General features: G+C 35.5%; 1 protein-coding gene across 1 annotated transcript in view; it reads right to left on the bottom strand.

The window, feature by feature from the left end:
• TRPC7 (transient receptor potential cation channel subfamily C member 7) overlaps positions 1–21,343 on the bottom strand; it is a 283,142-nt gene that overhangs the window by 80,194 nt on the left and 181,605 nt on the right. Inside the window, exon 6 of the mRNA XM_051973682.1 lies at positions 6,739–6,972. Coding sequence (XP_051829642.1) covers positions 6,739–6,972 — 234 coding nt within the window. The remainder of the gene's footprint in view (positions 1–6,738; positions 6,973–21,343) is intronic.

Raw genomic sequence — 21,343 nt, 5'->3', positions numbered from 1 at the left:
TATAGCAAATATGGACCACTTAGGGAGGGCCTCCAATAAAATGTGAACTTCCTTGTCATTTCAAGTTCTTCACACACTGACCTGATAGCCTTTCAAGTCTCATTATATTCTGCACTGTGCAGTCCAGCCATTTTATTCTTGAGGTGATAGAGAATAATCAGAATTTCTTGAATAGGGGAGTGACATGATAAAGATATGATTAAAACTTAAAATTATAGTGGAAGTTATGTGGAGGAAAGATTAGTATGGGGATAGACTGATTGTTAATAACAGGTGCTATTATTGTAATTATTATTATTATTCAGAGTTATTATTATAGAGCTTTGAGCTAGGAAGATCTGAGTTCAAATCAGGATGCAAACTCTTAATAGCTGTGTGTACCTGGGCAAGTCACTTAACCCATATTTGCCTGAGTTTCTCATATGTAAAATGAAGAGAAGGAAATGGTTAATCAGTCAGTATCTTACTCAAGAAAACTTAATGAATGGTATGGTGGATAGAATACTGTTTTAGAGTCAGGAAGAACCAAATTCAAATCCAGCCTGGGCAAGTCACTTAACCCTAGTTTTTCATCTATAAAATGACCTATAGAAGGAAATAGCAAACCAATCTAATACCTTTGCCAAGAAAACCCAAATGGAGTTACAAAAAATTGAACATGAGCAAAAATGACTAAACAACAAAAATAATTATCTAAGCTAGAAGTGATGAAGGCTTGAATGTGATGACTTTATGACTGATGAGGAGTTAGATGTGGGGAATGTTTTGAAAAATGAAATGTTCAGATCTGACAATAAACTGAATATGTGGAATGATAAAGTGAGTAGTTTAGGATGGCACTGGGATTTTGTACCTGGGAAGTTTGGAAGAGAGTTGGTCTTGGGGAAAGATGATGAGTGTTATTTTGAACATTTTGAGTTCTTATAGGTATCTGGTTTGTAATGTTTAATAGGTAATTGGAGCTGTAATGTGGTACTGGATCTCAGGAGAAAGTCTAGGGATAGGTATATATAGATTTAGCAGTCATCTGAATAGAGATGACACTTAAAGCCATGACAATTAATGAGGTTACCAAATAGATGATAGAAGAAGGGAAGAGAATAGACAAAGTCTTGGGATAAGCCCAAAGTTAGGGAATGTGGTATAGAAGATGAATTAACAAAGGAGACTGTGTAAGTATGAGAAGAACCAGGAGAAGGCTGTGCTGGAAAAACCTAGAGAAAAGATAATATCAAGGAAAAGAAAGTATCAAATTTTGCAGCGATGTCAATAAGAATGAGGACTGAGAAAGAACACCAGTTCTGGCAATCATGTGACCAATAGTAACTTTTACAAGAAAAAAATTCAGTAGAGAGATTAGAGAAGTAGAGTAGATCAGAGAGTAGAAAGCCAGACTGAAAGTAAATGAGAGGAGAAAATGGAAATAATAAAGGCAGGCTTATTTGTCTGGGAGTTTTGGTTCTGAAAGAGAGGAGAAATGTAGGTAGAACAGCAATTTGAGAAAGTGACAGATTTTAGGGAAGAACTTTTAAGGATGAAGACGGGATTGTATGACTTCTGCCAACTCTGTTCAATAGCAAGTGTGCAGCAGTAGAGGAGCTGCATGGTAAAAGTATTCCATGGCTGGGATTTATAAAATATGAGATATGATAAGGAAGCAAGAGATTTGATAAAAGTAAGTATGGAATTGAAATGACTAACTATAGACCAAAATTGAAAAGGGAGGAATGTGAAGTAAGAGCAGGGGTGATGCTTGAAAAAGCACTTAGAAAACTTTATTGTCTGAAAGAGTTGATTTGGAGGATTAACGGCTTAAGTAATTTATCTAGAGACACATGGATAATAATATTTCAAGTTCTCAAATCCAATTCTTCTTGATTCTGAAATCCAGTTTTCTACTTACTACTTTACATTTAAGTATGAATATTGCATTTTTGTTGGTCTATTTTGTCTTAAAAATGCATGGTAGATAATACAAATTAAAGAGATGAGTAAAGATAGATGTTAGTGTGTACTCTAATAAGGTCTAGAAGCTGACTTAGCTGGGTTCTTTTCTTAATTTTAGGAAAAGAACAGTTGGCAGAGATGGAGAAATACTCCTTAAATAAGTGGAATATCTGTATAAGCTTCTCCTTAAATAAAAAATGACTGTGAATCAGAGAATCTTAGAGCTGGAAGGAAACTCAGCTGCTAGGAATTCTCTCTACAATATACCTTATGTGTTGTCATCCAGAGGCTATTGTCTTTTGTGATTTTTTAATTGCTTAAATATGAAGAAGTTTTTCTCAAATAGCACCTAAATATGGCTCTCTAAGAGTATCTGAATTCCTTACCCTTCTGTCAGTTATTAAAAACCTTTGAGAAAGTGATAATATCTTTCCTTATTCTTGTAACCTCTCCCAAATCTTGTTTCTTCAATTTCTTTTAACTAATCCTTATGTGACATCATCACCAGTCCTTTCATTGAACTGGTTACCTTCTTTGAACATGCTCCAATTTGTCAACATCCTTCATAAAATGTGAATAAAGTTATCCAGATATGGTCTGAGTGAAGCAAAAAATGATGAAAGGATCTCTAAAGACACTAATATTGTCTGAAGTCATGTGATCTTTTTATACTGTCTTGTTGCATTGTTGTTCATATGAAATCTGTAGTCAATAATTTCCTCTTTCCCTAGCCCACAAATCCCTCCCTACACCTTCTTTTAATAGTAATTGCTGCCTCTCATGGGCTGAGTTAAGGATTCTATGAAAAATAGGTACCTCAGGGCTTAACTAGACAGGTATTTGAGTACAAGACTAGTTCAGGTTTAACAGGATATTTGCATTTAATCTATACTCTTGTTGTTAGACAAGGGATCAGATTTGTGATTTGTGATTTCATGGAACATAGAAGACTGTGATCTTATCAATATGGAAAACTTTCAATATGGAAATTATCTCCATCAACCCAGAGAGAAAGAGTCAGAGATACAAAGACAGAGATAGAGAGATAGATGGAGAAAGAGACAGGGAGAGAGAGACAGAGAAAAACACAGAGAAAGATATAGAGACAGAGATAGAGACAATGAGAGACAGAGAAAGAAAGAGAGAAAGAGAGAGAGAAAGAGAGAGAGGAGAATAAATTGGGACTGTACAATAAATAACAATTTTTCTTGGTTTTCAAAGCCCAAACTCAATTCAAAAAGAGAGAAGGAAGTCTTCAATTAACTAGGCATCTTTTTAAATTGAGACATAAACTTGAATAAATAGAAAACTTTATATTATACTTCTTCTCTAAGTTTAGTTAATATAACTTAAAATTCATAACCTTGAAATACAGATAGAAAAGTAAAAGGAACAAATAATATAATAACTCCCTATTTCTGGATGAATTGATGTGTACAAGATGAAGCCCTATTCATCCCAAGAAAATGACATTCACAAAAGTTGCACTTATTATTAAGAAACATTGATATACTTAAGAGATTTAGAGCTAGAAGGAGTATTGTAAACTATTTAGCTTAGCCTTCCCATTTTACAGATGAGGAAACTGGGTTGAAGAGACTAAGTGACTTGTTCAAGAGAACAATGAGTAAGGCAGAACAGCATTTAAATGAAAGTAATTTGATTCTAAATCCAATAAACTCTTTCCATGGTACCACACACAGAACAGAAGGAATGTTAGTTTTTTATCTTTGTACCCTCATCACTTTGATCAGTGGCTTATTTACATTAGGTAAATGGTTATTAGGTGTCATCTAGGTAATTGAGACCAAGCCAAGATTCAAGTTCAGGTCTTCTGGCTTTATATCTTGGATAATTTCTTTTTTAGAGCTATTTCCCTGCGTTAGGCTTTACTTAAAAGAAAAAAGTAAAATAAATATCATTTGATCCTTTTGCCGAGATCTGCTTCTGCTTGACCAGCCTTCTGTGAACAGTCTGAGATAGATGGGATGTATCAAAGTTCCTGGACCATAACAGCTGATGAGATGTTGCGGATTTCTGAGACTGGGACTCTGGAAATTTGAGTTCTTGTCCTAATTCTTCCAATTGATGAGCTATATAACTGGGAAAATTTCTGAGCCTCAGTTTCCAGCTCTGGCATTTTATAAATGTTATTGTAGTTGAAAGTAAATACTATATGTCCACCAGAGGGCACTCATTACTAGATGTAACTGCAAAAACCTAGACAAATATTTTAAGAAAATAAAATAAAATAAAAAGACAAATCAAGTTTTTCTGAGATAGGTTCAGTATAAACTAGGAAAACTTGATTAATAATACTGTCATCTTGGGATAGTCTTAATCTACCCACGATGAAGTTGTAATTCACCATCAGCCAGCAGTACCATGCCCTAGGCTGTGTTATTAATAAAAGGATGTTTCAAAGAACCCAGACTTTAGTCTCAGGGCTTTTTTTCAGCTTCCTCTGGTGAGCTGAGCACAATGAACAAAGGTAGTTGTATTATGTTTTAAGGGAGATTTCATTTGTAAACAACCAGTGGCAATAAGCATTGCTAGAAAGACCTTAATTTAAAAAAAATCAGTACAGTACCTCTTTAAATGGTGAGCTTTCCTAGAACATTTAAAATGTAATTCATTTTATAGAAATTTGATGAGTAGGCACACTGGCTGAACATAATGGATTTTTTGGATTGAGAATTTGCCTGTTATTATTTATTTAGTTATTAGAATTTCTAGGCTAAGTAAGCTTCATCATAGTCAAAGGGGGCCATTTTATTCTCCTACACACATTTCTCTCATTGGGAATTTTCATTGGGTCATTATGCCTTTAGTCAGTCTTTCCCAATCTTGATATTTACATGACCTTTGAAAAAATCATAAAACTTAAAAACTGAAAGGGTTCATTGAGATCATCTTGTTCTACTCTCTCATTTACAAGTTGGGAGAACAGAGGTCTAAAGAGGAAAGCATTAGCTCAAGATTACACAGTTGGTTGTTTGATGCCACTATTGGAAATAAACTCCACACCACTCTGCCTCACATTTCTAATTACTATAATTATTATTAATAATATTAGAGTCAGCTAGATATTGCAGTGAGTGGAATGATGGATCTTGATTTCAGGTAGACCTGGATTCAAATTTGCACTCAGACACTTTCCAACTGTATGATATTGGACAAGTCAGATAATCTCTACTTCCCGTAAAATGGGGATAATAGTGGCACCTACCCTCAGTGCTGGGAGGATTTATAAAGCACTTTACGAATAAAGTGTTATTATTATTGTTGTTGCTTAGCTATACTTTGCCTCAGTTTTCTCATCTATAAAATAAGAATAAAAAATATAAGAAAAATAAGAAAAAATAAAAAAATATTGTCTGCCACTTTGGATTGTTGTATAGGTCAAATGATATATATATGTATATATATATATACATATATATATGCAATATAATATAAATTGAATATAATATATATATATATAGCATAATATAAATGCTAAATAATATTATGCTTCTAGATAGGAATTAGAAATACCAGATGTTTGTTAAGGGGTAAAAATGGGTCCATTAAGAAAAAACAAAAATGTCATTATCCTAATAAAATTATTTTTCCTAAGTAGAAAAGATTTTTTAATGTTTGTTAGTTTATAGGAAATTTGCAAGTCTCCTTATTTTCAGTTTGCTGATTTGTACATATTGACCAAATTCCTTTGTAGCTGTGTATGAAGTTGTTTTGGGTCTATCCTACACAAGAGTGACAAAGAAGATGGAGTTATTTTGCCATTATTAGAGGAAAAGCTCTTTAATCAGCATGGGGGTGGGAGGGTGATTGCAATAACAATGAAATGATGCATAAACAATAGTGATCATGTATAAAGTTCTGTGCTTACAATATCTCACTGCATCACAGCATCTCAGAACTAATAAAAAAAAGATTTCAGAAGTGTACTCAATTCTGCTAAAAAGTTCAAATTCTCTCTATTGACAAGTCCTCAACTAGCCTCCCTTTACTTTAGAACCTCTAGTGACCAAGACTTCATTTTTGTTTGAGTCGGCCCATTCTTCTTTTCCATAGTCATTGTTTGGGTCCTGATTGACTCAGATAGAATGTAAATAGCAATCATTTCTGCTTTGGCCAGAAATTGGGCTAAGAAAATTGTTACCTAGTTTTAATCATCTTAATTTGGATGTGGCCTTAGTCAGACTGAGACCTGTTATGACCTTAGCTTAAAAAGACCAACGTCTCCCATTTCATCCAGAGCCATTTCCAGTCATCTTGATCTATATATTCCCACTGGACCCAGAGGGTCTGGAAGGGAAAGTGAGGCAGGTGACATTGCATAGCCCTCCCTTACTTAAATCCAATTCACTTACATGACCTGGTACCTCCCTGATGTCATGGTCCTCTTTGAGAATGAAAAATAAACAACAAGAATTTCAAATTACTAAGAAGTTTTTCCTTCTATTGAATCTAAATCTGCCTCCCTGCATCTCTCTCCCACACATTGCTCTGATATCTTCCTTCTGGGACCAAGAAGGACTAATCTAATCTATTCTTGCACATGACAGTCATTTATTTTGGGATTGCAAAATTAATAGCAGTTTCAAGCATTATTGTCCCATTTTGCAGATGACAAAATGGGCACAGAGAGTTTAAGTGCCTTGTCTAGGTCACACAGCAGTCACTTACAGAGCTTTGACTTAGATTGAAGTCTTTTGTTTCCAGGGACAGAACCTTTTCCATTGAGCCACACATCCACAAGCTGCAAGTCCAGCTATGATATCTTACCATAGGTAAAATAGGCCACTTCTGGGGGAAGTGTAACATTGTTGAGGTTATCATCCTGTACATATTGATCCACATACATCTGGGCTTCACTGGCTTTTAGAAAAGCCATGAACCTTGCTGTGAATGAAGCCACAAAAATGGACAGCATCCCAAAATCCAGGAGATTCCATAGGTGCATGACATATTCTCTGGGTCCTTCCTCCCATATCTCCTTGCATTCAGACCAGATCATCCCTAAAGGAAAAATTATTTACACAGAATTAAAAGTTCAATTTAAATTTAAAATTTTCTTGATGATTAGGAGATACAAGTATATTTTGGGGCTGCATAAGGTTGTTAAAATATTCCCAATCTCTTCTCCATAGCATCATTTTATTTTTTTATTTATTTATTTTTAAATAACTTTTTATTGACAGAAGCCATGCCAGGGTAATTTGTTACGATATTATCCCTTGAACTCACTTTTGTTCCAATTTTTCCCCTCCCTCCCTCTACCCCTTTTCCCCAGATGGCAAGCAGTCCTTTACATGTTAAATAGATTACAATATATCCTAGATACAAAATATGTGCGCAGAACCGAACAGTTCTCTTGTTGCACAGGGAGAAACGGATTCAGAAGGTATAAATAATCTGGGAAGAAAAACAAAAATGCAAGCAGTTTATATTCATTTCCCAGTGTTCTTTCTTGGGGTGTAGTTGCTTCTGTCCATTCTTGATCAATTGAAACTGAATTAGCTCTCTTTATCGAAGAGATCTATTTCCATCAGAATATAACCTCATACAGTATCGTTGTTGAGGTATATAATGATCTCCTAGTTCTGCTCATTTCACTTAGCATCAGTTTATGTAAATCTCACCAGTCCTCTCTGTATTCATCCTGCTGGTCATTTCTTACAGAACAATAATATTCCATAACGTTCATATACCACAATTTACTCAACCATTCTCCAATTGATGGGCATCCATTCATTTTCCAGCTTTTAGCCACTACAAACAAGGCTGCCACAAACATTTTGGCACATACAGGTCCCTTTCCCTTCTTTAGTATCTCTTTGTAGTAACACTGCTGGACCAAAGGGTATGCACAGTTTGATAACTTTTTGAGCATAGTTCCAAGTTGCTCTCCTGAATGGTTGGATGTGTTCACAATTCCACCAATAATGTACCCTGTTTTCCCACATCCCCTCCAACATTCATCATTATTTTTTTCCTGTCATTCTAGGCAATCTGACAGGTGTATAGTGGTATCTCAGAGTTGTCTTAATTTGCATTTCTCTGATTAATAATGATTTTCATATGGCTATAAGTAGTTTTAATTTCTTCATCTGAGAATTGTCTGTTCATATCCTTTGACCATTTATCAATTGGAGAATGGCTTGATTTCTTATAAATTAGAGTCAATTCTCTATATATTTTGGAAATGAGGCCTTTATCAGAACCTTTGATTGTAAAAATGTTTTTCCAGTTTATTGTTTCCCTTCTAATCTTGTCTGCCTTTGTTTTGTTTGTACAAACACTTTTCAAATTGATATAATCTCAAAGGATATGAACAGACAATTTTCAGAGGATGAAATTGAAACTATTACCACTCATATGAAAGAGTGTTCCAAATCTTTATTGATCAGAGAAATGCAAATTAAGACAACTCTGAGATACCACTACACACCTGTCAGATTGGCTAAGATGACAGGAAAAAATAATGATGAATGTTGGAGGGGATGCGGGAAAACTGGGACACTAATGCATTGTTGGTGGAGTTGTGAACGAATCCAACCATTCTGGAGAGCAATCTGGAATTATGCCCAAAAAATTATCAAATTGTGCATACCCTTTGATCCAGCAGTGTTTCTATTGGGCTTATATCCCAAAGAAATACTAAAGAAGGGAAAGGGACCTGTATGTGCCAAAATGTTTGTAGCAGCCCTGTTTGTAGTGGCTAGAAACTGGAAAATGAATGGATGCCCATCAATTGGAGAATGGCTGGGTAAATTATGGTATATGAATGTTATGGAATATTATTGTTCTGTAAGAAATGACCAGCAGGATGAATACAGAGAGGACTGGCGAGATTTACATGAACTGATGCTAAGTGAAATGAGCAGAACCAGGAGATCATTATACACTTCGACAACGATATTGTATGAGGACATATTTTGATGGAAGGGGATTTCTTTGACAAAGAGACCTGAGCTTCAATTGATAAATGACGGACAAAAGCAGCTACACCCAAAGAAAGAACACTGGGAAACGAATGTGAACTATCTGCATTTTTGTTTTTCTTCCCGGGTTATTTATACCTTCTGAATCCAATTCTCCCTATGCAACAAGAGAACTGTTCGGTTCTGCAAACATATATTGTATCTAGGATATACTGCAACATATCCAACATATAAAGGACTGCTTGCCATCTAGGGGAGGGGGTAGAGGGAGGGAAGGAAAAAAAATTGGAACAGAAACGAGTGTCAATATAAAGTAATTATTAAATAAAAATTAAAAAAAAAAACCAAATTGATATAATCAAAATTTTCTATTTTGTGGTCAGTAGTGATCTCTAGTTTTTCTTTGGTCATAAATTCCTTCTTCTTCCACAGGTCTGAGAGGTAAACTATCCTATACTCTTCCAACTTATTTATAATTTCATTCTTTATGCCTAGGTCATGAACCCATTTTGACCTTATCTTGGTGTACAGTGTTAAATGTGGGTCAATGCCTAGTTTCTGCCATACTAATTTCCAATTTTCCCAGCAATTTTTGACAAATAATGCATTCTTATCTCCAAAACTGGGGTCTTTGAGTTTGTCAAACACTAGATTATTAAAGTTATTGGCTGTTTTGTCCTTTGAACCCAATCTATTCCATTGATTAACTAGTCTATTTCTTAGCCAATACCAGATGGTTTTAGTAACTACTGCAAAGCATCCCTTTAAAATCAGAAACATCCATAATTAGTTACAAGAAATATGAAGTATAGAATACAAGAAAATTCCACATCTAAATCATCTCACAAAGATGAGTTGATGAATATAAGAAAATATAGATATGGTTTACTTTGTGATTCCACATATCGAATGTTGTCACTGAGAGAAACCTTAAAGATCATCCATTCATAGGGTTTATAGTAATAAGAGCCCAAACAGACCTCAAGAGAACATGTGGTATAACTCCTCATTTGAAATGAATTGAGGAATTTGCCCAAATTCACAACAAGTTAGTGGCAGAAGAATCCATATTTAACATTCGATTTTCTGTTCCTTTGACAATATCTCGTTCCTTTTCTAATTAGCTCTAATTATATTTTTTTTGTTAAAATTAAAATATTGTATGCCAGGGATTGGAATTTTAATTGCACTTGGAAATTTTAAAAGTGGATAATACATAGAGAAGACTAAATGCATTAGCCCTATAAAGTGCTTTATTTGGAAACTCACATTTTATATCACACTACACTTAGTTTAGTCCAAGTGTTTTTAAGAGTTGTCACTAAGAAGAAAGATTAGACTCATCTTTTCTGAGCCTGGAGGAAAGAACTAGGAGAAGTTGATAGAAGCTTCAGGAAGACTTAGAATAAAGAAGAACTTACTAATAACAACAGAGTCATAAAAAATAGCTTGAACAAAGTGAGTTCTTCATTTGAAGTGTTTAAAAAGAAACTGGGTGATTCCTTATGAGGGTTATTAGAAACAGGGACTTTAGACTTCTCACAGGATTTGAATTGCTGGTCAGGTCCCTTTAGATTCCAACAGCATTTAATGATAACTTGTATTTGCATAGTTCTTTGAGGTTTGCAAAGCAATTCTTGTCTACAAGTACTATCTCATTTGATACACACAATAATCCTGGGTCATGGCATTATCTGTATTTTACAGATAAGGGAAAGCACAGCTAGCAAGTATCTGAAACAATTTCTAAGATTCTGTTTCTGTTTCTTAATAGGTTCTTCCAGTCTCAATTTCTTTTATAGCAACATACTCATTGGCTGCTTTATTTACAATATGGAATATTAATCCATCTCAAAGATGATGGGTTTAAAATCTTGCTGGAGACAATATAGAGAAAAACTTTTTAAAAATGTAGCATATGAATGTAAGAGAAATAATGGAGTAACAAAAGAAAGCTGGACTTGGAGTCACAAGATGTGGGTTCATGTTTTGCCTGATCTGGTCAAGGTCAGTTGCATGATTTTAGGTTAGTGATTTATTCTCCCTAAACAATGTAGGTTGTTTGATTTTATTTAATGTCCCTGAATTGCATTTTCCTTATATGTCCAATAGAGATGATGAAAATTGTTATACTCCCTACCTCACAAGGTTGTTGTGAAATCTGCAAGCAGCATTTATTAAGCCCTTATTATATTCCTGGCACTGTTCCAAAGCTCTGAGGATAGATACGGAAACAAAAATGGAGCAGTCCTTGTCATTAGGGACTGTATTCAGATAGTTTACCTGCTATCTGACAATACTGAAATGAAGAAATGAATTTCAGATTCACTATTACAATATCTACAGTTTGTTAGCACCCCAGTAGAGTCTTTTAAAGGCCAACAAATTGAATTCTTGCATTGAAACTGTCTCTGCTTGATTTTCAGGAGCAACAAATTCACTAACCTCTCCTGCCATCCAAAGAAATGAAATCTTCTCTGCTGCCACTGGGGACAGCCAATCACTACCTCTCTGACAGTAATTCTATTGTGTGCTTTTCCTGAATCAGTTATTGATTGATAGAGGCTTCTTTTTCTTCTTCAGGTCTTTCCTTTTCACACAGAGATGGGTCTTTCATAGTCCAACAGTTTCCAAGGAGAAAATAATTATGGGTCTCTTGTTTGGTGAAAGAGCACTACTTTTGCTTTTAAATGACTCTGAAATATGTCTGTGTATAGCAAAAATAGCAACTGGTTCTAGAAGCTGCACAATTGAAATCACTAGGAAATAAATCACATTTATTGAAAAGAAATCACACTTCCAAGGTGATGTCTACCTGCTTCACCGTATTCCCAAACTTATTCCCAAAACTATGGCATTTTCTTGGAATCACTATTAACTTCCACACATTCATATCATTGGCATACATTCAAAGGCAACAGAAAGTGGACCTGGTTCCATCTATCATGTTTGGAAGACAAGGTGAATTGGTTAAAAAGCTATTAATTAGAATTGTAAATCATTTTTTGAAAATAGTTCAAGTTCATGACCAAGATAGATATACTTAGGAGATGTTCCCCACAGTGCATAGCAAATTGCTTTCTCAGCTATTTAAAAGACCATATTGATCTTTTAAAAAATTAAATATTAATTTACCCAGCCTAATTTAAATTATTTCAAGACTGTAAGTGAAAGGAATCCAGACCCCAGGGGCTGAGCAACAGGAATGTTTTAATGGAAAAATAAATGTGTGAAATTAAGTACTTTGCTGAGTAAAATTAGCATCCCGCTTACAAATAGCCATAGGAAACTTCTGCCATTTCAGGGTTTCAGGTCAAAACAGTCTGTATAAACCGAGCTGCCCAGCCTTCCTCCCTCCAGCTTATCAATCAGAGTGCCTCTAAACACTGAAGTGATGGTGACACAGCAGGGTAACAGATGCTGTGTACTCAAGCAGCCTGGTGGGAAGGCAGCTAACCAGACCCTTGGCTTTATGTAGAAATTGCTGATAGTCTTAGACAGGCAGTATCAAAAGACTGAAAGTCACTGAACATTCACTAGAGAAACTTGCTCAAACATGGACAGGGAATGGAAAGGATTAAGAAGTCTGAGGGGCAGTAAGCAATGAGTGTTAGAATGGAAATGAAAACAGAATCAAGTAACATTTATTTTCTACTATTATACAAAATGTCATTTGAACTCAGTGGGAGCTGTATATATAACAGATAGATGCACAGTGTTTAGGTAGAATCATGGTTGGAAATGAATATGACATGAATTTGTGCAGAAAAAGTATGAATATATTTTCAATATATTTATAAAATAGCTCAAAAGATTTTAATAGCTAAATACCTCCTTTTCCATAATACCTTGCATAATTTCCATCAGATCTCACGGATTTAAAGCTAGAAGAACTTTCCATCTTCTATTCTAACCCCCTCATTTTACAGATGAGGAAATTGAAATGCAAAGAATCATCTAGTCCTAGGTCACACAGATGATAAGTGACATTTGGACTCATATAATCTATTTCTAAATTCATCACTATGGTCCCTATTTTATAAATCACAAAGCAAGACATATGGAGAACATGAACATGAAATTCTCACATTAAGTGAGAAATAGGTATTCACGAGTGAAAAGGTATGTTGGGGGAGAAAATGCTTCTGGAAAGGTCACCTTCAGGGGAGGTTCAAGGATCAGGGTAAGTAAGACAGTACCTTACTTACCCCAATCCACCATCTGGTAGCTACCCAATTTAAGTAAAGATTTGTGCTAAATAGATATCAAAAGGAGGTGCAGATAATAGATATAGAGATGGAGGGTCTAAGGGTCTGCAACACTTAGTTTAGGTCCTATGTCCAGTGAATATGCTGGCAGTGTGACTCTGGGCAAATCACTTAACTTCTCAATGCCCCAGACAATTCTCTAAGACTAAAAAATGCAGCAGGAGTTCTAATCTGCTAAAATGAGATACAAAAGAACAAATCCCAAGTCAAGTGCCAAGTTCTGTTGTTTCCATATGCTAAAGGACTTCAAATCCTGCATTTGGATTATACTGTGGGACCATGTAATAGTGGAAAATGACTTCTGACTAAACTCATTTTAACATGAATGATGCACATTCGGATTTCTCAGCACATAGCATATATCTATCTATTTACATGTACAAATATAATAGAGTATAAATACATTTTAAATGCTTTTTGCATATTTGAAAATGGAATAGTTTCAAACTTGATCTTCACAAGAAGTGATTCATTTCTCAAATCAGAAATTGTCTTTTGCTTTTATAAAATATTTTTTGACTGGACCTATGACTTTACTGTTATGAAGAACTACAAGTGAAGAAATCTCCTCTATTGATGCACTCATTCTATACCACAAGTTCTTCTCTATTAAATTGGGTGCTTCTAGAGGACAGAAACTGTTTTTTGCCCTTTTTTTGTATCCCAGTGCCCAGCACAATGATGGGCACATAGTAAATGCTTAATAAATGTTTTCTGATTGATTGGAGTTCAGAAGAATTATCTGAGCCAGTTAATGGTCAATTATTAAGTGCCAACTATATATATATATTAAGTGCCAACTATATATATATATATATATATATATATATATATATATATATATATATATATATATATATATACCAGACATTGTACTCAGTGTTGGGGATTTTTAAAAAAGGATATGATAGCCCCTGCCCTCATGAGACTCACATTCTAATAGAGTCAGACAGTTTATAAAAAGAAGCTGAAAGAGGTGGGAGTAGGGCTGTGGGTAAAGTACCCAGCAAGGGGATTATATTGAAATTCTGCAGCTAGGGTAGGGAATAATCTGAGATTTGAGTTTCAGGGCTGATTTCATTTTGAAGAATGGTGAGTTTCTAGAGATTATAAAATCCAAAAAATCACTAGGGTAGGAAAAAATGTTAAATGACTTGTCTAGAGTTACACAGTCAAGCTATTGTAGAGGTGGGACTTGAGGACTTCCTGCCTTACATAGGTCAGCTGTTTAACTTTCTACTGTTTTAAAAAATTCAGTATGTTTCAATCTTTGATGTTTCATGATTCCAACATATAATTTGCAGGATTCTATTTTCATTTTTCTTTTTATTCTGGCATCTTGTCTTTGTGCATGCCTCTGCTTCTCTCCAACTCCACAATTCCATCAAAAATTCTCTTTATGGAAAATTTCTGTGATATCTCTTCCCTGCCTGCCTCTGTTCCAGGATGGAGGGGAGAGATTGGGAGGCTGAGTATTCAATTTTAACATAGGAAACAAGACACACTGGGAATAAAACTGATTATTGGGAAAGCAAATCACATTCTGTGTTTCTAAAAAGCTGCTCACAGCAGATTGTCAAGAAGCTTTAAGTGGATCCTGTGATGACACTGTTCTGGGCTAAGGAGACACAGGCACAACTAAGGCTTCACATTTTGTATTAATCTCCCTTCTCCTCTTTTCCCATGTCAAATGAAACAGTGAGCTCTGTAGTCAAAGCATCAATCCATAAATTTCAGCTTGTACTCCTTATTGTTTCATAATAATAGTAATAAAACACAATAATGATAATAGTATTTTAATGTGTTATATGTGAAGTTTATAATAAATCATGCTAATTTATAATTAATTATAATTGGTGTTCTTAATAGACACAAAGAAAGTTAGAGCTGGAAGGGTCCCTTTGAGACCATATGGTCCAACCTTCTCTTTTCTTAGAAGGTCAGACAGTCCTTGAGAGGTAAAATATGTCCAACATCTATCACATTGCCATCTACAAGACTTAGCACAGTACCTGGAACCTAGAGAATTGAACCAAATTAAATCAAATGATTTACTACTTGATGGAAGAATCAGAACCAGGATGAAACCTTCTGACTGCCCGTCAGTGCCCCACATACACATTTAAGTGCTTAGCACAAAGTACATAGGAGATGTCTAATAAATGTTTACTGATTAATTGATTACATAGCATTAAACACGTTTGGTCATAAGAAATAAAATTGGGGAGACTTGGGTTCCAGCTGAGCTTCTGACAAATACTAACTGTGGAGATTTAGTAAAAAAAACTCTTCAGTTCTCCAGGCAAAATCTTTAAGACAACAAATTGTAGGCCAGCTGCTAATCTAGACTGAGAAAGGGTTCCTTCCCCAGAATTCTCCATTCCAAAGTTATCACATATTCAAACTAAAGAGACTCCCCTCTCCCCCTGCTCTGACAAATATCACCTTGTTAGGTTTTCTATTTTCTTGTTTATCAAATTTTCAGAAGTTGGATATCCATTTGAGAAAATAATTTCATGTTTTCTATAGGAAATATTGATATGGAAGGATTTCTATCAAAAAATTTCATTTTCATGGGTGATCAACTAAAATTCAGTGCAGAAGGATATTTGCAGTCCAACTACTAAAAAGCTTCCAGAAAAAGAGTGTTCCCACACATTATGCTCAGGGCTTAGTCTACAGCAGGCATGCCAAATTAATGTTGCATTAAAAGAACCCCCTCCTAGTGTCTGTCTAAAAGCACCAGAAGACTCAGTGACTCAAACAAACTAAGTAAATAGATGGAGTGCCAGGTGAATTCAAGTCTTTTCTAAGGTTCTGGGATTTTCACAAAAGACATATAAGCTATCCATGCACATATCTATCCATTAGCAAACACTTAGTAAGGTGCTGCAATGAGCAACCTCTGGCACATACCAGCATTGAGACCCTGTGCAATCACTTAACCTAAGTGTTTTAGACAGATTATTCTGTATTGCAGAAATGGTGCTATCCTGCAGGGATAGTAGAGGAAGTTCCTCACAGAGAGCTACTAATAAAATCAAAAGTCCATTCCCTAGCTAGTCTTTTTACTATGGTGTAGGTATGGTGAATACAAACATACAAGTGCATAGTCCCTGGCCTCAGAGAACTTCCATTTTTTCCTATTCCTTCAAATCCAGGTTGAAACTTTGCTGCTGAATTTTATGTGATGATGGACTCAATATTTTTTAACCTTAGGCAAAATGGAAATAGAAGAGCTCTGGTATTTGTTCCATAGTCATATTATAAGGTCAAAATAGATAATGAATAGAAACTGTAATGCATTTTTATCAATATCATTTGTTTCTATTTTCAGTCAATGCTATTTGTGAGAGCATTGGCTATATCAGGGATTATTGTCAACATGTAAAAGAGTTTTCTTTTGTTCAAAACCCCTCTCATCTATAGAAGGGTTAACATCAGAATGTTTAACTATTTGTATGATATAATGCCCTAGCAAATGTGGGCATTGACAAGCATGGTATAGGTGCAATCATCCTCACTGGATCTTAGATTTTCCCAGAATCACAGAATTTTCAAGTTGGAAGAGATCTTAGAAATTACTTAGTCTTAGGTCTATTTTGTAGCTGGAAAGATGGAGGGAAGAATAACAATCCCAAAGTCACATAGTGAGTTAGTAGGTGTCAGTCTTTTGACTATGTTCCAGGCTTATTCTACTATAATTTGAATCATACAATCGATCAGTTGATGATTAACTGTTTTGATTTATAATTTTCTGTTTTACTCATTTGTCTTGAAAATACATTGTAAACCTTAAAGCAAGCAAGTAGCAAAGCATAGACTAGAATCCAAGTTTTCTATTTCCTGGTCCAATGCTTTTTTCTACTAAATCAGACTGCTTTTTATGTATTGATATGGTTCTGGAATTATTCTCACAGATTAGTAGGGACACTGAGTCTATAAGTAAGCTGAAAGGGTAACAGTCTTCTCCTCTACTTTCCTTGTCTCTAGGCATGAGACGAACACTCCCAGCTTAATGTTTAAGGCTCTTCATAATCTGGTCTCCCTGATGCCACCCAAACTTGTTTTCTTAATGTTTCCAATTTACCTTCTCTATTTTAGCTAAGCTGCCCTACTAATTCAGGAATCATACAGATATGTTTCAGGACCATAATTCCTTCCCACCTTACCTCAGTGGGTGGGCTATTTTTTTTAAAGCAGCATTATTTTGATCAAATCAATGTCTTAAATTTCTCTAAAGTTTCTCCATTGTATATTAATAATGGTAATAATAATAAATAACAATAATTGATATTTATATCTTATGCTATTGGTGCTAATGTGGAGGACTGGTAGAATCAATGTGGAAAATGATATTCAAAGAAGAAACTTGATTTACTAAGTTCATATAAGTATTAAATTACATAGCTAATATTTATGCTCAGCTCCTCTGACTTTTCACAGTAAATAGATCAACACCCCACTGGAAGCCTGAGAGGAACAGGCCACAAAGGAGATTTTCTTACCACCCCAGTCTATCCTATATCTGCTTTCAATAAGAGCTCGCTTTCTGCCCAACTTACTCATATCTTCTTTCCCTTTCTGGGAAGACTTTTTTTTTTCTGGCTGGAGAACTCTATCTCTTCCCCATCCCCATACCCTAACACACTCTCTTCATTTCAGTCTACAGACATATTCCAAATTTCCCCAGAGTGATTGGAGATGTCCATGCAGTCCCTTGATTCAGTGTAGACATGACTGTTCAATGAGCAGGAAGTCATGAACTATAGTATCTCCAGGAAGGTACACAGGCCTTATTATCTCTCCTGTTATGAAGCCCAAGAAACATTGGACCTCATGTGTATTGTCTTTCCTAATTAAAATATGAACTCCTTGAGAGCAGGAACTGTCTGACTTTTCTATTTGCATCTCCTATGTTTTGGCACCTAGTGAATGCTTAATAAATACTTTTTCATTCACTTATAGGTAGCTTTCTGATTTAGGAAGCACTTTATATCTGATATCTCATTAGAACCTCATAGAAAGTATAGGAGGCAAGTACTGCAAGTATTATAAGCTTCATTTTACAGATGAAGAAATTGGGCCTGAGATAGGTTAAGTGACTTTCCCATAGCGTCAAATTCAAATTTCTGTTTTTTCTTACTCTGAGGCCAACACTTTATCCATTATGCTTCTTAGAACTATTACAGGCTTTGAGATCATTTTCAGTTTGGGTGGGGAATTTTCTGTTCACATTGATGAGTTTACATTGTAGGAAACCTTTCTTTAGGGATTTGGTTATATTTTCTTATGGAGGATATGGGAATAACTATTGATAGTGCCATTGAGAGGATTGTCAAGGGATACTTCCTTGAGGGTGAGAATATCTTAAATCTTATTAATTAGGTATAAGTTGATTGAATGACTTGGATTGTTGTAGGAAAAGAATTCCTTTATACTAGGTTAATGAAAAGAAGCCTCATGACAAAATCAATCTCTCCTCTCCCTCTTCCCTCCATTCTTTTTTTTGAGAAATCCAGAGCTAGAGAGAGAGCATCTGACCAGGCAGAATCATAGACCTGACAGTTAAACTGTAGTCCCTGGCAAGAGGTGGGGTGGGGCACCTGTGGCTTGGAGCAGCTTCCCAGGCATAAATATGGGACCCCATTCTCTGCCTAAGACATGGCGACAGCAATGGAGTAGTTAGAGTTCTTGGATCTGGAATCCCTAGACTCTGCATGTCCAGATCTTATCTTCTGGAGGCAGAGGTAGAGACAGAGTTGTATAACAATAACATGTGCTTTCCAACAGGCATCCCTAGAGAGGTTGGATTCCCCCCAGGACTGCTTCTTCAGCGACCTCAATTATAAGTTATGATATGTAGTGTTCTACAAAAGAATGATAGATTTTAAGCTGGAAGGGAGCTCCAATATCATTAATCATTCATTTTACAGGTGAGAAAACTGAGAATCAATGAAGTTAAAAGTTCACACAGGCTGTTTTAAGTAGCAGAGCAGGGATGTGAACCAAGACCATCTGGTTCCAAAGTTTGATGTTTTCTGTGCTGTGCTGTGATGCAGTGCTAGCCTTGTGGGGAGAATGGGTTCCCAGAAGGCAGCCCTCTGAAGAAGCACCTACTTCAGGATGGCCTCCTTGCAACTCTTGAAATTAGTCTTCCAATGAGGAAAGGAGAAGTTTCTGAGCAATGCCAACTTTTCATGGTGGTGGTGGTGGTGGTGGTAGGTGGGGAGTGAGGATGCTTTGTGTAATCCCTGGTATTGGAAGAGTAACAAGAGACTAAGTTGAATATGAGGAGTAGGACTTGGCTATCATTTGTTAGTATAAATTATTTGGACAGGGTAGTCCAAAAATGGGAGGCAGATATACATATATGGGGTAAAACATCTGGGATGTCAGAAATTTTCCCTTCTAAGCAACTCCAAATTTATTTTCCTTTCCAAGGACAGTCTGAATCAAAAAGTGCTGCTAGAGATATGAAGTATAAAATCCTTGAGGGTGATTGGGAGTTGGTTTTCACTAGAGAAGGAACTACTAAAAAGCTACTTTAATATATATGTAGATAAATAGATAATACATACATGCACACCATTCCTTCTTTCCTCCCTTCTTTCCTCCCTCCCTCCCTTCCTTCCTTCCATCTATCTATGTGCATGTGTATATATATTTTATACTTTCTGTGTAGTGAAATCAATGCCATCCTGTATCCAATATCAATACTTTGTTAAGCTTACATAGATTCTGGAAATATTTTGTGGTGAACTAGATGTGAACTACATTTGAAATAAGGGTTCCAGAAGAAACTCTGGATGTGAACAACACAAACCAAAAGGACATTGTAGGGGTAAAGGAGGGCTGTTCTGTGTAAGTATAGAGTGCTATGCCCTTTGAGCCACAGGTGATATCTGTTACTTTTAGGGATTGTGGATTATGAATAACTTCTGCAATTGTGATAAGCCAGGGTAGTACTGTCTTGATCATTCTTCCACCAGACATGCCAAGAACATCAGGACACTAGAGATGGATACTTGATGTTTTAAGAGGCAGGATATGAACACAAGTCTTTCTTATTCCAAGCCCAGGACTCCATTCATTTTGCCACATTGTCTGTATTTTTCTTTAAGCCTTATATTTCACTATTCCATCATCCAGAATCTCCCCTTGAGCCAGATCAGAATATTCTTCCTTTCGTATAATTAACCATGTACATGTATATTATAGTGGAATGAGCACTAGTAGTCAAGAAAACATATATTGAATACCAACAATTAATTTAAAGTTCTCTGGGCCTCAGTTTCCTCACACATAAAATGGGGTAATTGAAATAAATGGCTTCTAATGTGCCATTATTTATGATCATTCCTGCTTCAGGGCCTTTGTAAAAAAGGCACTTTAAAGATGCTTGAATCCAACCCCTTCATTTCACAGATGAGGAGGGAAATATAGATAGGATAATTGATTTGCTGAGGGTTGTATAACTAGTAAATATCTAAAGCCTGATTTAAACCCAAGCCTTCCTGATCCCAAATCCAGTGTCCTAAATAGAGCAGAGGTGGTAAATACATAATCAACAACATGCCCTACTGTGCCATTAAAATGTAATTGGGAAATATTTAATAAGATAAATGAAAATACAATAAAATACAGATGACATCATATTTAAAAACTAAGTCAATGTGTGACTCACAGAGATTATTATATATAGATTAGTAGCCCAAATTTTTATTTGAGTTTGAAACACCTGCAGTAGAGGATGCTGTTTCTCCAAATGGATCTCATCCTGGCTGAAGTAACCTCTTAACTCTTTAAATCTATTCAGATGCTTCCATTTGTCAAGCTTTGATTCCACTTCCACTTCCCCAGATACTCCATCACTCAATGAAACATCTTTCAGGTGTACTCTTGGACCACTTGCTTTGACATTAATTATACATCATGGTTTTGTTAATTGGTCCCATGAATATCATCTTGCCACAATCAATCTCTGTCATGTAGTGAATAATTTAACACATTTTATGTATTATTTATACACAATATATAATTGCATACTGCATTATTCTGTCTAGTAATGACTTCAAATATGCTATCTTTATCTTCCCAAAGAAATTTTAAGTTACTTGAAGGCAGGGACTTGACATTAATAAATTCTTATCTTGTTTACTTCTTTATTAATACACT

This window comes from Antechinus flavipes, chromosome 2, assembly GCF_016432865.1.
Source record: "Antechinus flavipes isolate AdamAnt ecotype Samford, QLD, Australia chromosome 2, AdamAnt_v2, whole genome shotgun sequence".
Taxonomy (NCBI): Eukaryota; Metazoa; Chordata; class Mammalia; order Dasyuromorphia; family Dasyuridae; genus Antechinus; species Antechinus flavipes.
The sequence above is the reverse complement of the archived record's forward strand: the minus strand, read 5'-3'. Positions and strand labels throughout refer to the sequence as shown.